General features: G+C 48.1%; 1 protein-coding gene across 1 annotated transcript in view; it reads left to right on the top strand.

The window, feature by feature from the left end:
* Positions 1 to 7,654: 7,654 nt before the first annotated feature.
* LOC112573238 overlaps positions 7,655 to 17,277 on the top strand; it is a 30,213-nt gene continuing 20,590 nt past the window's right edge. Inside the window, exon 1 of the mRNA XM_025253428.1 lies at positions 7,655 to 7,895. Within this exon, the coding sequence (XP_025109213.1) occupies positions 7,853 to 7,895 (43 nt within the window). The 5' untranslated portion in view covers positions 7,655 to 7,852. The remainder of the gene's footprint in view (positions 7,896 to 17,277) is intronic.

Below are 17,277 nucleotides of genomic sequence, written 5' to 3'. Positions count from 1 at the left end.
AGGGGAAACGCCAAGGTGGACGGAGGAAGAACTGGTTGGCCTTGTCACAACGCAAAGAAAAAGGTGGACTAGTCCTTCCGTGCAGGTCCTGCTGACCACGGCGCAGAACAGGCCTGTGATGAACTTTCTCAGCCAGTTTATGTGTGTGTGTGTGTGTTTGTTTCTTCGGTATTTTATTGGTTCCTCGCACACTGAAGCCTTGTATAGGGAGGAATTCCCTTTTAGATGCTACATAGTTTCAATGTTGAGACTCAAAATGTCCTAATTTTTTCGTGTCCCACTCTCATGGAAACCGACATTAGCGAGCTTTGTGACACAGGGCGCGGGTCATCAACTTTAAATATTTGGGCTTAAAGTTAGGAGCATGCGAGGAAGGAAAATGTAAATAATGCCGGAAAGCGGTGTCGGCAGTGAGGACTTGTAGAAAGTTCAGGAAATGAAGTGGACGCGGTGCACGCCCAAACAGCGTGCATTGTACACGATGGCACTGCTACTCCTGCGCCTGCCTCCGACCCTGTGATCCTGCTTTCTATGTGTCTTGCCCTGGGTGTAAGTTTGTAGTGGCTGCTCTGCTTCCTCACGTGCTGCTGTCTCAATAATATTTCAAACAGTAAGTTCCAGCTGGTACACTTTTAATGTCAGCGGTAGATGTATTCCGTCGGTTGTGTCCTCCCTTCCTCCGTGATTCTGCTACAGCCTTGTGTAATTCAAGGAGGTAATCGGGATATAAAGCCAGCGTGTAGCAATTACCATGTCAAAATAACCGACAATGAATGGTTGCTCAGACAAAAAAATAAACTTGCAGCACTTAAAGTCAAAGGGAAGGTTGTGCTTTTTCTCCAGCTTTTGAAGAACACACCAGGCTACATCAGTGAAGCCTTGTTATTGCCTCGACATTTGAAAGACATTTTGTCTCACGACAGTATATGTTTAAATGGCATGCTTCAAAAAGCTGGGATCAGAGCAGACCAGACACCCTTTACTGTAGCGTCCTTAACGTCTGGCTATGGCAGGCAGTAAAGTTTGAAGAGATGTGCCCGTCCTCACCTTCGTGGGTGAAAATCGACAGGACTCGACAAACCTCGGCGTGGCAGGCAACGGCAGGTGCCAGCGCATCACCCATCATTGCGTCTCTGTCCAAATCATGTTAGGGAGCAGCGTAATGTAAACCATTTAATGAATAAATGAAGCGAAAATTGTATAAATTTAGCTGAAGAGGGAAGATTTTGGGCCTATATTTATTTAGTTTTGTATTTATTTATGCAGGAGCCACAGCGGTCAAAAACTGGCGTGTGCTCGCTGTGTGTGTCTGAACAGTGTGGAATATAGAGACACGTCCCTCCCAGCTCCCTCCCCCTTACAGCCCACCAGAAACTGGAGCCATGCGCATGAGGATGAAAGGAGGTCGTTTCGTCTGGTCTGACTTTATTATATATTATATTGCCTACGTGCGGATTCTAAGTATAGCTGGACATTCTCTTTTCCTCTCTTTTTCTCATACTCTCTCGCTTTCCCTCCTAGAATGAAATTTACAGCAGCTGGCTGCTTAATGCATGGGTAGAAGAGAAGATTTCATCAACTCCCATTGAAAGATTATGAGGGACCCGATGCATATTTGACTTTTATCTTCGGCAAACACTCAGCCTCTTGCAGGCTGCGTTCGGCCTCCTCTCCGACAGTGATAAACTTTGCTTGAAAGGTTTCTGAAGCCATGTTTGGCTGGCCTTTTGTGGGGTTTTATTTGCAGCAGGCATCTTTAAGTGATTCATTTCTCGGGCTTACAACCCATTGAATCTTTTATCACCACTCTACAATTTCATAACTTCTTCCTGCTCGTAAATTTGGCTGTGTAGCGCAACTCTCCACGGCCTTTGAAAACGGGTCTAGATGGCCGTCTCGCTTTTGATACTTTCTCGCCTGCGTGACAATAGGCGGGAGACACGTACAGAGAAGCCTTTCCCGCTGCACAATTTTCTTCTTGTTTTTCTTCGTCGTTGTCTTCTTTTCTCTCGCCTGACTTTGAAGGTGCGCGCGTGCGTCGTTTGTACTGCATTCCAAGATTATTATTATTTTTTTTAATATTGGGCTAGTTTCGGCTTTTGTTGCGAACTTGCCAATCAGCACAACGAAGTTTATCGTCGAAGTCTTGTCCCGCAGGAACAGAGCTCGGATGTAGAAGAGAGAGAGATTGTGGGGATGGGGAGAGGAGGGGTCGGGAGGAAAATGGCAGGGGATGGGACGGGGGCAGGTTCGCGCGACAAACAGCTAGGAATATGTGTCTATGGCACATGGCCCATAAAATTTGAAGGAAGACGGCGAGATGGCCCTCCCCGTTAGAACTTGCTCTTAATTTGAAACGCGAGACGGTGGAGTACGGTTCCGCGTGTGTGGAGTTGTCGCGCGCGGAACACGTGATGGATTCCCTTTTTTCATGTGACGTCGTATCGACTGGCTCCCGCACAGCTTCATTGTGTAATTTACCCTGTTCGTTAAATCAGAACAGGGACCTCGCTTTCAAAACGCCAAGTGACGACGACAGAACTGGGGGCTGGGAGGGTAAGGCTGGGGAGGGTGGGGTGGGAGGGAGGTAGCTTGAAAGCGCGTGGGCGTTCAGACGCGTCAATTTCACATGTGAACAATAGGTAGCCCCGCCCTTCCTGTGTGCAGTCACTTCAAATGGAGTCTTGTTTTTCTCTCTCTCTGTTGGTGAAGATTAATTTTAACCTTGCACACGAATGTGGTTGTAAAGGGGGAATGGGATTTGAGTTTGGATTTTAAGTTCGGAGGGAAACACGTGTACGGGTGTGAACAATGACTCAGGAGTAAGACTGCTTTACAGTTGCTGTATACTGCTGGAGAAATGAGCGCCAATTCACTAGCAAGATGGGAAGCATGTGGGAGGGAATTTAACGTGACTCTTCAGTGACCCTGACCTCTAGGAATGCTTATGTTTGTGCATACACGTGCATGTGTGCGCGTGCGTATGTGTTTGCTTGTGTACGCACATTTGCAAATGTATTCAATTGGGAATAGAACGCAGGGCAGGCGCGCATGTGCACTTTTCTGTGTCCATATATGATGACTGTATAGTTGGGTTTTTTTAAGGACAAAAGGTTCCTGACACGTAGACCCATGTGGCAACCGTTCCGCTGCAGACGCGCGACAATAAAAGTCTTTGTTGTTGCCGATGTCGCCAGCAATTGTTACTGTGATATTCTCCACTGACCATCGCTCGTTGAATGACTCGAGAGAAATATCAAATCTTCTCGTCCCACCAAGTCTCAGCGCGTGTGCGTTGGCTGTGAAGCATCGCCCTTCAAAGCCAGGGTTTTGTCTCCCGGTATTTTTTTTCACCATTTTCCCGACACGGTGGGTGAAGTCACAGGAACACGAAAATTATGAAAGGAGAGACAATTACAGCATTGCGAAGGACGAGGGTATTAAAACATTAATACGACCACGGACCGGCGGTTGAAAAGAAAATGCAGGCATTTGCAACTGTGTTGGGTCATAATTGCGGGATGTATGCATATCAACTTCAATAAAATTGAATATGACTACAGACCGAGCGCGTTATTAAAACTTGGGAATTGACAGCGTGCATGGAAATTGAGACGTTGCAGTCTGTTCTTTTACTTTGTTTCGGATACATAAAAGTCTTTATGGGCCGCCGTTTCACGTAAGGGCCTGGCAGTTTATTTGAAAATATGGCAGTTTTGAAAGTAAACTGATAAGAGATTCCATTTTACAAGGGGGAATTGCTGTCGGGGAAAAATCGCTTCCTTTGCAACTCTCGGAATGTCTAATTTAGTCTGGTAGGTAAAGTGGTCTGCCCCCTGATTGGAAAATTGCCAAGGGAGACTTTTATTGGCGCTTAGACAAGTTGACATGAAAATATTTTCTGTAATACTTTACGGTCTGGGCCGGTAATGTGGCTTTGACGTCTTTTGCGCCTTTAGGAGATATTTAGGAGCGAAGCTGGCTTTTGTTTTCCCAACAGAGTGCGCGTGCGTGTGTGTGTAGGTGGGTGGATGGGGTGCAAGCGTGCGACCAGACATATTGAACCCATGATGAGTGATGCCATCAGTGTGCGTGTGTGTGTGTGTGAGTGAATTTGTTTCAGAGAAGTGTTTATGGCAAAGATTGGTCTGACTTCTGTGTGTGTGTGCGCGCGTGTGTTTACTTAGAACCGAGAACTAGATGGGCGGATCCCGGTTTAGAGATTAGGGTATATGATCGTACGGTATAACTGTGTGGTTGGTTTAGTGCTTAAAAGAAAGATGGGGAGATAAGGTTTGGGTGTGATTTTGTGGGCGAATTGAATTTGAGCTGTATTTAAGGAATATTTTTATTGGTAACCGGGAACCCCATGTAAGCTGGAAACCTAACCTTGGTTGCCTTGTGTATGTACCCATACACACCTGTATAACGGTTCCACGTCATGACAAGCCTGTGTTGCTGGGAGGGGTGAAAGGGCTGTTTTATTGCTTTGCATGAATACTGAAACACCAGAAGGGGGTTTTCGAAAGTCGCCTGGAAACACCAGCCCCTGACTGAAACAATAGACTGCGCTCGCACTGGGTAGCTGCAGCACGTAACGGGTAGTCGACCTGCCTCCTGCAGCCGGCGACATTGAAGCAGGTAGCGCGCTTGGCTTGCTCTCCAAAAATGACACACTTGCATCATCTCCCCTCCCACCCGCCATCCACCCCAACTAGCTTCAGCAGCGTGGCAGCGGAATAGGAACAAAAGAAAATCCGTGTAAGAAATCAGCGGAAGGCAAATGAACAGTTTAGACAAGTTCTTGTCCTTGATTTTTTTTCCCCCTTCTTCTCCCCAACCATCCACCCACACACACCTCCAGACCTTCCCCTATGACTTTTCCCGTCCTTCCCTTTCTTCGCAGAACGTCCTAGCAGGGTCTCCAAATGTGGGAAATATCTAGGAAGAAATTTTTACGCCGCTACTTAGAGAGAAGGTTGTTAGGGGTGACCCTCTAGTTTTTTTGATCCACCCATCCTCCTTTACTTTTCAGCACTCCTTCCCTTTCGATTCCCCCCCACCCATTGACCCTTGCCCTCCTTACCCTCCTTGCACAGAGTCTGCAAAGCCGAACACGACGCGTTCACGGCGAAGACGCTGGGGAAGATCCGCGGCGACCGGCGAAACAGTGGGAACACAATGGCAGCGAGGTGTGGTATTTCACAGCTTTTAGGTTTTCACCTGAACGCAAAGGTTTCGCAGGTAACACCCGGCACGCGAGGGAGCAGGGTCAGGTTGCCGCGTGGTTTGTTTTACAAGGGGTCGACAAGCACTGGTCCTGCCGCCGCCGGTCTGGCAGCAGCACAGATCGCAGACTGGGATACCACCCCGCCTCGCACTGCGCAAGGAGACGACCTATGATGCGTTCTTCCAGATACTGAGCTGGGAAGGACGATGTTATCGTGTTGACAGAAAAAATGTGTGTGTGTGTTAGAACGTGCATGCGGGAGGGGTGGCTGATGATGAGTGTACGTAAAAGGGCGGATTTTTCACGTAGAGAGTGTGTTAAGTACGGGTTTAAAATTTCAGATTTTATGCGCCTTTTTTTTGTTTTGTTTTGTTTACTAGTTTCTACGCCTAAAATAAAGCGTATTTAAAAAAAAAACTTGAGAAAAAAGATATACAAAAAATATAGGAACAGAAAGTAATGCACAGCTTGAAAACTGTTCACCACGTGAGTCCCTTCCACAGATGTGCCAGGGTGCGTATATCTGTGTGCTCTCTGTGTGTGTGTGTTTGTTAAGACAAGCTTTCAGGGGAGGGAACAATTGCTTTCTTTCCTGACATGACGATTCCAAGAGGCTCGATGCTAGACAGATTCTGCGCTGAAGCGCGTGGAAGAAGAATGACCCATTATTTTCGAGTACACCTGTCGGGGGGTCGCACGTGTCGAGTATGCGCATACGGTTGCGCTGGGGCAGGTAGAGTTGGTGGAGAGGGGGGGAGGGACCATCAAGCTAAACAGTTGGGAGGAGACAGCAAGATAAATAAAGTCCCGTGACGTTCTAGAACTCGCTTCCTCGACTTGGCAGTTAAAATGGACGCCCAGCCATGCCGCTGAGGACGCCGGGCTCAGTGCTGGTGAGCCGCCCTCTTATAGGATTGCAAGAGGTTTTCGTCAGCATAAACACAGGGCTGGCAAGGCCGCGGAAATCATGTGACGAATGTTTAACACCCCTCTCCCTAAAACACCCACCTGTATTTTGGATGTTTGACGTGTGTACCTGGCAATCTGTGGCTTTTCCTGATAAAATTGTTGGCATTTTAACCCCACTCCCCTTAAATACCAGAAGGTTATACACGGAATTTTTTACGCCTCCAATCACAAGATTTATGTGTAACAATGTGTCTGAACTTGTTGTTTATAGTGTAAGAAAGATATGGAATATTATTTTTGAAAAGTGAACTTTCGTCTGGGGCTTAACGGAAGATGCCAAGGATCACCGATACCAAAAGTTCTCGAATTTTTTTTCCCCTGAAAAGTACGAGATATTTGAAAAGTTTACATTTTCTACAGAAATAATATTCAGATAACGCTGAAAGTATGAGAATAACTCAAAACAGTTCTCCCGGCCCCCTCACTCCATTGTTTTTTCGGAATCTTTTTACAACAAGTCGTTAAGATCACGTTAACCTGTTCACTGTCAGATGGGGCAAGGAATCTCTTCTCCTGCGAGACTCATTTTTGATAGTGTGTGCTGTATTCGCAGCTGTCGTTAGCTCTCCATACAAATTCTGCCCTGTGCATGCAGTCCCCATACAGTTGCACTGCTGAGGAATGAGTGCATGAAATACAGGAGCAACCATTAAAGTCTCGTGTCACGTGCCCCCTTTTTCACGCAGCCAGTCATTCGGATAATTCAACTTTGTATTAAATGCCGTTAACTGGCTAAATGTTGTGGGGACTCGAGATGATTTTTCCTTTTTGGCGCCACGTGCATCTGGCGAACGCTTTGCAACATGCAGATCACTGTTGCAGGCTGGGAGTAATTATCTGTATCGCCCCTAATGACATTTCAGATTATTTCAGTTGGCGCCGGCGGCTTGGATGGGACGGCGCGCTTTCATCAGCAGTTGTTTTCGATTATATGTATCAAGCAGCACGGCTGTGTTTTCAATTGCCAGTTACTTTTTTTTCCAACCTTCCCCTTCCCCTCCACCCACTTCATCAAAAAATAAAAATACACAAAAAAAACCGCTTGAAGCAGCAAGAAGACGCCGACGTTGAGAGGGTTAATCGTCGTTTTGTAAGAATTGAAACGCAGGATTTTTTTTTTTTTTTTTTTGAGACTTTTTTTATTTGAAGTGCGAAAAGAGAGAGGTCAGTGAAATTAAGATGGAAGAATGTTAGAGGGAGAATGGTTGTAGCTTCTGTGGAAGCCGCCATTGCCTGGAGATAGAACGTTGACGTCGAATAATCGCAGGTAAGTGATGGAGACGAGGCTGTACCCGTTCAGACCCTCCACCCACGCTTTTTTTTCTCTCTTAAGGCATCTGCAAACTACGTAAAACATGTAGAAGTTAAACAAATTTAGTTATATATCTTCCACGTACTGACCACAAGCGTCCAGAATTTTCTTTTTTCTTCATTCCTTCGTGGACAATCAGTTGGCACCGATAGTGACAATCACTGTCACCGTTTTTTTTTTTCTCAGTACTGACCTTCAAGTGGTCAGCATAAAGGTCTTGGGCAGCAAGGAGGAGGCAGGCTAGCTCGGTAAGGAAAGTGTGGCAGCGGGATGTTTAGCCCGGAGGTACAGTGACAGGAACTGGCGATGTGGCGGTATGGCAGTGTCTGAGAGCTCTACCAATGGCTCATTGTTTCCATATGCTGCTTGTCATACTCATGCCAGGTCGGTTTCCTTCAGTCGCTCCCAGCATCTCTGCACCTTTTTTTTTTTATTATATATGCTCTCCTTCTATACCTCTTCCCTCACCTCCTACCCCCCTCCCAGATTTTCACTCTGCTCTGTTTTTCGTCCGACTTTTTCTTTTTAACTGTTTGTGTATACTTTGGTGCGTGGCTGTTTACAGGCACGCGTGTTGGGTAGTATTCTTTTAACAATACCAGCGGCAATGCTGCACTTAACAGTGAGTGGCACATCGTCACTAGACCGCAGGACACTTGGTAAAAACTGGATTGGCTCGTGAGGTAGGGGGGAGAGATGGGAGGGATCGGCCACGGCCTTCAGAGGAGCGTTGCCCTACTTGAATTAATTTGATGAACACCCTCAGTTATTAATAACAGTAGGGGTGGAGATGTTTACAACAGAAAAACTTGAGCGATTGAGAAGAGAAACTAGTAGGGAAAACAACCGCGACGCACAGTTTGCTATTGTTGGCATGAAGCAAAGTAGTTGCTTTACCTGTCAGATTGGTGCAGATAGCGAGTCTACACCTCGTCCACTCCATACGGACAGACAGAATCGAAATGTGAGCTATCTGAACGCACTATCACGATATGAACACCAGCTGCAGTGCACGCGTGTATGTGTGTGAACGTGCGCAAACATCTGTGTGCTCTTCTATGCAGTTGAGTGCGGGTTTAACAAAAAATCACATTTAAGTCTCCATTTCTTTTTGTCTTTTCGCCAAGCAGCCAGGCCCACACAAAGGTGCGAGGGTGCACCGTAAACCCCGCTCCCGCGAGCAGTCCTACTATGTCGGAGTCAAGGTAGTCGGAGCATCTGTTTGATCTCTGTACACCTTATTTTCACTAACCCCTCCCTCTACAGACGCCTGGAAGTCCGGGGAGGAGGGTAGGTGGGTCGGGAAGTGGTGTCTCCTCATGAAGGCCGGTATTTTGTCGAGTCGTTAGAAAGGTTTAGGCTGGGAGGATGCGGTACTGGTGATGGTGGTGGAAAGCTCGACTGTGGAAATTTCACTGGCGACTGCAAGGTGACGGAATAGAAACTAGATGGGGGTGAGGTAAGGGATGAGATGGTATTGCCTCAGATCTCGCTCCAAGAACATCAAAATATTTTAGACGAGCTGAAAGGAGAACTCGTTGGCAAGAGGTCAACACCAGTTTACGTACCTGACCCTTCAACTATCCCCGGCGAGTTAACCGACACCACGAGGGTATTAAAAAAAAAAGTAGAGATTGTAGTGGTGGTGGGGTTTGAGTGGGAAGGAGGATGCGCTCGCAGGGGACACCCTTCACTAACCTGCACCTCAAGTGGAGGTCAGCGAGGGGAGCCTTTGCTAGCAGCTCATTACGCAAAGAACTTCATTAGATCACACGGCTAAGCGTGACGCTTTCCTCCTCTAGCCTCGCTCTCACTCTCTCTCCTCCATGCCCTCCCACCCACCGCTACTACCTTTCTCACAGCGCACCTCTCAGTGTGTTTAGAGCCCCCCTTCCCTCACTGCCGCTCGTGCCCCTCCCTCCTGCAGCCGCGACGATTTGCGGGGCTGGAGATGAGGTGCTCACCTCACAGCTAGTGAAACAAGCGCATATCGAAAGTTCACGTCTAAAGAGAAGACGGCGTTTATTAGATACAGGCGCCTTGGGAAGGAAGGAGGCGGGGAGGGCGGGTGGATGAGCTCTTTCAGCGCTCTCACTCCCCATCTCCCTCCCGCCCCTTACACTCGCCGATACCTGCTGCGGAGGAAGAGTCTGCAGGCTCATGTTGAGTGCTGACGCGCGGTGTTCACCTCCCGCTACCTGTCGGACAGCCAGGCAGGTTAATCTGTCGATCACGCTTGTCGATCGCCGTCAGCCTGCTGTCGTCAGCCACCCAGCCACCCACTCAGCCGGTCGTTGGGGCGGCGAGGCAGCGGCTCCCACTAGCGCGGCGGAGGGTGTGGTTCTGGCGGAGCGTAGATCAGCGGCTCCCAAAACTGCCTTGGTGATAAACTGAAATCTGATAAGAGTAGTCTTCAGCTTGTTGTTCTTTCGTTTTGTTGTGGGGAATTCCCTCCCTCCCCCACCCCTTCAACACACATACTTCCCTCCGCGATGCAACGTACCCGCCCATGCGCGCCTTTGCGTGATTGTTTACCTGCGTGCATTTTCTTCACTGGTGTTGGTGTGTGTTTGGTGGTGGTGGTGATGGTGATGGTGGAGGGGTAGCGTAGCTGTCAGCTAGCTTTAAGACTTATGCATAATATTATAATATATAGATATTGTTGTAGATGTCGTTAGAGGGTAGCGGAAGGTAGGGTCAGGGTAAGGGCCCAAGCAGGGTTAGAGGCAGGAGTGATAGGGGCCTTGTCATAGCTGTTTCTTTTAAAAGTCTACTGCATTCTCTGTCGTCTTGAGTCCCTCAGTTTTACGCGTGCTTTCCACAGGCAAAGAAGATGAAACCGCCTCGGCTGCGGAACGCTGGCAGGAACAATAGGACCATGCTGATGGGTTCCAGCACGCGTGCTCTCTTAACTGAAATTACATGCCACACGCACACACACATACACGCGCACAGGGGGGTGGGGAGGAGGGAGTGTGTACACGTACAGAACTGTCGTCTCACGTCTCTCTCATTTTGTTCATACTTCTACTCCAGGATAGGAACTCACCCGCTTTTTAAGCAGTAGCCTCTTCATCCTGCAGATGTTCACGTTGACCGATCCAACACGAGTATTAGTAGCAACACATGGTGCCGAAGACCTTTAAATGCACGAACTTTGACTAAGTGCTTAGGTGTCAGGATCTTGACTAGTCGTCAGGTGCATGGGGTCAGTGACCAGCGTTCAGTAGCGGCTAGAAATACTGAGTAAACACACAAGGTGCATAAGGTACGCAAACATAAATGAAAAGGACACCCATTTGTCCACTACCCATAAAGGGAAACAATACTCTGTCGTGGGGTGGGGGAGTGAAGTGAAATAAAAGGTACCTGGCCTGTGTTGGGTTGAAGGATGGTGGTGGTGGGGACGGGGAAGAAAACCGCAGTTTGCATACTGACAGTTGCTGAGGTCAGAGCGTCCCAAGGATGCGCAGAAACACATTTTTCTGCAGTTCCGTTTTTATTTTTATGAACCATCGTACCATTTTAGCATTGTGTTGCATGATTTTCTTGAGACCAAATGCGAGGATGTGGTGATGGTGGTGGTGGAAAGGGGAGGTTCGTCTTAAAACGAGGTACACCAAGTGCACGTGGATCCTTGCCTAACTGCCGGCTTCTCTTTCTTCTCCCCCACTTCCCGCACCCAGCATCTATCGTCCCTGCATGGGACGATCCGGGTCTCGGAGGGAAGACTGGCATTGAGGTTGGGATGGGGGAGTGACAGACGCTTGTCATACCCCGGTTGGGGGGCCAGAGATGGGCCCTCGAGCTACACCGCGTCACTACAGCTCGAGAGATTCTCTGGCATAGGTGTGCGTTCGTAGTAGCGGCTACAGCGACTGAAAAACTTTCCCTTGGCTTCAGATGTGGTGATACGGGGGATGAGTGGGAGGCTCTTGTGCGTGCGTGCGCGCGCCGCAGTGCACAGAGAAACATGTCGAAACTGTGCGTGTGCGAAAGAGCGAGCGAGTGCCAAGGCAAACGTAAGAAAGAGAGAGCGAGCAGTCTGTTCCCCACCTCCTTTTTACCCAAACAAAATTTCTCTTTGATGTTTGACATCTTTTTCCAATCCATCCCTGTGCCATCTCAGACTTGCTACCCCCAACTACTCCCTTCCTTACCCGCTCAGCTTCTCCCCCCCCCCTCCTCTGCAACCCTTCTGTCCCTCCTTTCTAATTTACTTGCCTTCATTCTTGTGTCGGGGACTGCTTCACCTCGCTGCCGCACATAATCCACCCCACCCCACCCCTCTAATGCCAAGATTGCGTGTGAGTTTGTAGTCGTTACTTCAAGAAAGGACTTTTGTAATGCTGACAGCCTTCCCCGCCCTCGCATCCCCCCTCCATCCGCGCCACCCATAATTTGCTGCATAAGGCAAGTGTTTGCGAAAATAACACAATTAAAGGCGCAGGGCCACGCCCCTTTTGGCGGCTGGCCGCTCGGAAAAGGTTGCTGTTGACTGGGGAGGGAGGCGAATTAATGAGAAAGTTTTGAAACAATCCCGCTCGGAGATCGCCTCCCACCCCATACCATGTGGCCAGCACTGCACTTACGTCACTAGGGAACGGTGCCAGCCGCATTGTTGCGAAGCTGCAGCGTGGCGCTGCCGTGCTGCGAGCTGCTGCTGCTGCTGCCGCTGTGTCGTACGTGGGCGTGCAGGGATTTTTTTTTTTTTTTTTAAAATAATTTTTTTCGTATTATTTGTTACAAGACGCGGCTGGCGAAGGCGGTTCGAACGAGACGAACTGAAGTAGATAAAAAGCGATGACTAATTGGCGACGATGTTGACGAAGCAGCTGCCGAGCATCCCTTGGCGCAAGGCACGGGCAGGCCGATTGGTTGGTGATGCTGAGTCAAGTCTCAGCTTGTGGGGTCACCACAGAGCTGGGGTCATCAACGAGAGGATACCTTCCACTACCGAAAAAAAGACATACAGCAGGAAACAAGAGATGTAGACCTTGAGGCATAAGCAAAGGGGTGTCGGCGCAATATCATAGCTTTTTGAGGTTGTTTTTTTTTTTTTACTTTCTCCTGAGGTTGCTTCCACGGTGAAACATTTAATTAGGCGTTTAAGTTTCCTTCGCCAGGTGCACCGCATGTCTCGTGGAAGAGAGAGCTTGCTTAACGTCCCAATATGCCTGACTGCTTCGGAAGAAGGGGGTCCGCTGGAAGAAATGTTTGGAATGAAAATGCGTACGGCCGAGGACATGAAAGAAGGTAGACGAGCCGAGGTGGAAGAGTATACCCATCCTTCTCTTCATCCCAAACCACTCGTGCTCTCTTGCCTGTAACATTTCTTCGATGATCGTTACTCACAGATACGTCCAACTCCACTTTTTAATGTAGGCCTGAGTTGTGTTACAAACCCACCCACCCACAGAGACAGAGGATGGTGGGTATTGATAGGGTTGGTTGGTTTCGTTTCAAATAAATCATTCGCTTCAAACCAAAGTATAAAAATGGTACAGAAAGCCTCCATGGAAGCTGTTTTGATCGGAGGGTCACTCGGTAGAATCGTTGTTGTCAAACGATGAAATCGATCGTGAAATACGATACCTCAAAGCTCTCCACTTTTGAATAGTACGGCCAAGGATAACAACGAAGCTTGGGTTTGCCATGTTTGTTTGAAATCGTTAAAACCCAGGGTTTGGTTGGCGGCACAACGCCTCCCGACTTCGTACTTACCTGAGGGGGACAGGTGATGTCCCCTTCAATTAGCGCCCCAGTGGCGTCACCCTTGTGCACTCATAAATTTCGGTTTAACAGGCGCATTTCTAATTGTCTCGCCCTTCCGACATATACAGTTGGTAATTTCAATATCAGAAAGAATTAATGTAATTAAAAAAACCGCGAAATTGCCTTTGCAATGGTGAATACTTTTAGGAACGTGCGTCCTCAAACTGCACTCGTATTTTTAATAAATACCCTTTTGATAAGCATTTCTTTATTTGTGTCGCCCAGCCGACATATTGCGGTTTTATAATTTCATACAAACACGGGGGAAAATAATAATGTAGTAAAAATAGAAGAGGCTGTCGTGGCAAGGTTGGTTACACCAGAAACGTGTTTCATGCTGCGGACCTTCAGTATGCAACAGAAAGGGAACATCTGCTACACATATTATTAAAAGCTTTTTTAAAACATCAATCCAACGAGTGTCGATCATCTTACGAGATAGACAACCCCTGTCCGCCATTGTAGTACATTGCGTTTCGGACCACATTGCAAATTGTTTTTATTCCCCATTTCTCTTTTATTTGCTTTTAATTGTGCGAGTGTTTGATAGGTGTTAGTTTGAAATCGCTCAGCGTGTTTCGCAATTTTCATTGGGTACCTCAGATGCGAAAAAAAAAAAATCAGACCTGTGATTAGTATTCGCAAGCCGTTTTGTTGAAGTTTTATTTCTTGAGATTGTACCCCAAAGGAAGTGGTTAAATGTCTGGGGCCAGCTAAATATTTGACTTACCATTTGTTGTCAGCCATATGGTCAAGTCCCACGAAATCCACCGCTTGTTTGCTTAGCTACTTGTTTATTTGTTCAAAATAACCCTGACGGTGGTAGTAGTCGCCGGGTGTCACTCATGGCGGCGGGGCCTGGCCTCCCCACCCGACACCACCAACGACCAGGCGGCGCTGGACACTGAAAGGGAGAGAACTGCTCGGGACAAGAAGCTAATGCCAGACAAGCAGCGGCAAGCAGAGGGAAGAAGGGAAGATCTATGATCTAATATTCTCCAGAGGCCCATTCCATCGATCGGCGTTGTTTGAAATATTTCACAAGCAAAATCTCTGCTTGGCCAGGCAACTCTGCAAATAGTTCACATGTCCTGATTTATCCGGCGCCAGATAACATTTCATCTTTATTTCTACAAGCTTGTCTCCTTGAGTGCCGGGCGAAATGTAATTATTGGAATGCGAGTTATTTTACTGCTGTAAGGGATACACCCAAGATATCACAGCTGAGCAAGATATTGTTTCGTTTGAAAGAATGTGAATCGATGCAAATGTGACGCGAGACGCGGCAGCCCTGTCACAGTAATAGCCGGCGCGGTCATCACATACACAACCTTCAATGTTTGCCTCGTGCACTTGAAATTCAACCCAGCTCATTTCAATGGAAATTGCCACGGCTTTCTCTCATATTGTAAGGGAGAAGATAAAGATGAGTGGGCTTCAAGAGCTTATGCATATTCATGAGGCACTTCATCAGCTTTCTCTCTCTTGCACTGCCCGTCTGATTCTCCCCCTCCCCCTCCAGACGACCCATCTCTCTCTCTCCCTCCTCCTCCCCAACCCCACCTCTAAGTCTTGTCTTTCTTCTCTGTCTCCTCCTTTTTGGATCTGTCGGGAATGGCGTGTCTTACAAGTTTTTGAAATTTTGTGTTTGAAGGTGATGGGAGAGAAGGGAGTAGGGAGATTAGGGGAATGGAAGGCCTTACAAGAATTGGCGCGGACATGAAGTTAACTGATACGTCTGGAACAGCTGTGGGTTCCATAAAACGGTGTTGATTAAAGGGCTGCTTTTCTTGGCTGGCACTTTGCTGTGTAATTCCAAGGTTTTGGAAATTGTGGTCATTATCTAAACTGTGATCTATGGGCAGAAACAAGCCGAGGCTTGGAGTATGGGGTGGGGTGAGGGAAGGGGACTGGTGGAGAAAAAGTTTAACAACGGGGGGAAAAAAGGCTTGCTGTGTTTGTTTCCCCTGGATTGATTTAATTTCGCGTGTTCCGAGGGGAGCTTTTTATACCCGGCTTCTTTCCCGCTTCTCAAATTTGAACAAACATAATTCTCAGAATGAATCCTTTTATCTCCTCCTCTGTCCGAAATAAGAAACCGTTTCAAGTGCCAGAACTTTATTTTTGATGAGGAGAACGACTCTCGAAGGACAGTAGCACAAAGCAGCCAAAGCCCACTTTGATCAGAAACAAGTGGGATATCCCGTCCAATTCCATTTCACGTAATCACATCATCACCTCATCGAAATTTCCTTTTTATAAATAAGCCAGCAGCCCAACAACATTAACAATCCCGTTAAAAGTTCTAACACCCTCGTGCCCTCAGTGCCTACGCCCAGTACGACCTGTTCCACGGTATCCTCTGGCGACTCGCCACTCATTAGACAGCGCGACTTCCCTCGTCTGCTCTTACCACTGTGCATCCTTGTCTTCTTCCTCCTCTTCCAGCCCGTTGGCAGCATCGCCAGGGCTTTTAAATTGTCTTCTATGAGTTGTCTTGGCGGGTTGTGACGTGGCGCGGGGGTTCGTTTTATGTTGTCCGATAGTAGTTCTCGTGGTATCTGGCGAGATTCCGGGAGATTGTGTGCCCTGTCTTCGTGATCTGGCAAGTAGCTACGTGGCCATGACCTGTGAGATGTTGCGCTCTTTCCTGATGGTTGGAAGAGTGAACTTGTCGTCATTGTTCGCGTACCTTGCGTGGGAATCTCACGTGATTCGAGCGTTTGCCTGTAAACAGGTGGTTGCGCTGTCGTGCTTACGTGATTCGACGTAAACGTTGACGGCTGCGTGTTGGTTCGGCTGCACGTGTCTGAAAAAGTGCGAGCCAGCCCCAAAACACGATCCAGGCTTGAAAGACTCGGGTGAGAGAAATGCGCTCATCAGCATCCCACTGACGAGGGCATGACGTCAGGAGCACTAGGCCCTGCCCCCAAACTCCCCTCGTCATCCCCTCCCCCACCACCCTGTCTTCTACCGGTTGTGGGTGTGGAATTCATGCATAGTGACTAGTGACCTGTAACAAGCAGTAATGATGTGACCCACGATGACGATTACCGACATTACACTCGATGATGACCAAGGTCTTGACCTGCAGTGAAGGGAAGTGAGATGTGATGTGGGGTTTGTCGCATGGGCTGCTCCTCACGAGAGCATGCGATGGCGGGTCCTGGCAGATGGCAGAAACAGGTCTTGACGGAACCATGCGAAGAACTGGTTGTGGTCTCTTTCTGTATGGTTGACGAATGCAAGCGTTCGAGAACAGTGACGGGGGACGGGAGAGGGTAGGGAAGGAAAGAATCCGCTTACCAGACTGTGATCGGACTTAGATGCAGCGGTGACAGGCATATCGATCTCGCAGTGTCCGCTACTGGGGCTCACTGTCGGCTGGTCATTAATTCTGCCTTGACCAGTGTCGTATTGCTGGACACCCCGACAGCCAGCCGTGCTCCACCTCTGGCTTTTCTCCTGTCTCCAGCCATCCTTTTTAAATTTTCTTATTTAAGCTCGTTACTAGTCCTTCATGGCTCATTAAATTATAAAAATGCGACGTATATTAAAAGACTTCAAAACTTATATACTGCAGGATTAGTAGAAGTCGACAAATGTTTTTATATTTGCATTCTGTGCGTGCAGGCGTGTGTGCATACGTGTGTATGTGCGTTCGTCCTTGTACGTCCGTTGAAGGCGTGTGTGTGTGTGAGAGGAGGGGGGTAAATACGTGCCACATGAGAGTTGGATAAAAGGCATCATTCCTGACCCCCAGTGTAACTGCAAGTACACAAAAGGATCTTGGAGCTGGTGTAGAAGTTCTCTCATTCCATCTTCCTTCCTCCTATTCCCCCCCCTGTCCCCACAACCCTCCCTACCCCCTCTACCCTTCGCCCTGCCTGTAAGTATAAACTCACCTTGGCAACACACGTGAAACATTTCAGAGGTCAGAAAACACATGCGCTGGCCGTACATAAAACACCCTGTGGCACATGCTCGGATT

This window comes from Pomacea canaliculata, linkage group LG10 (genome assembly GCF_003073045.1).
Source record: "Pomacea canaliculata isolate SZHN2017 linkage group LG10, ASM307304v1, whole genome shotgun sequence".
NCBI lineage: Eukaryota > Metazoa > Mollusca > Gastropoda > Architaenioglossa > Ampullariidae > Pomacea > Pomacea canaliculata.
This window is presented reverse-complemented; position numbering and strand designations above follow the sequence as displayed.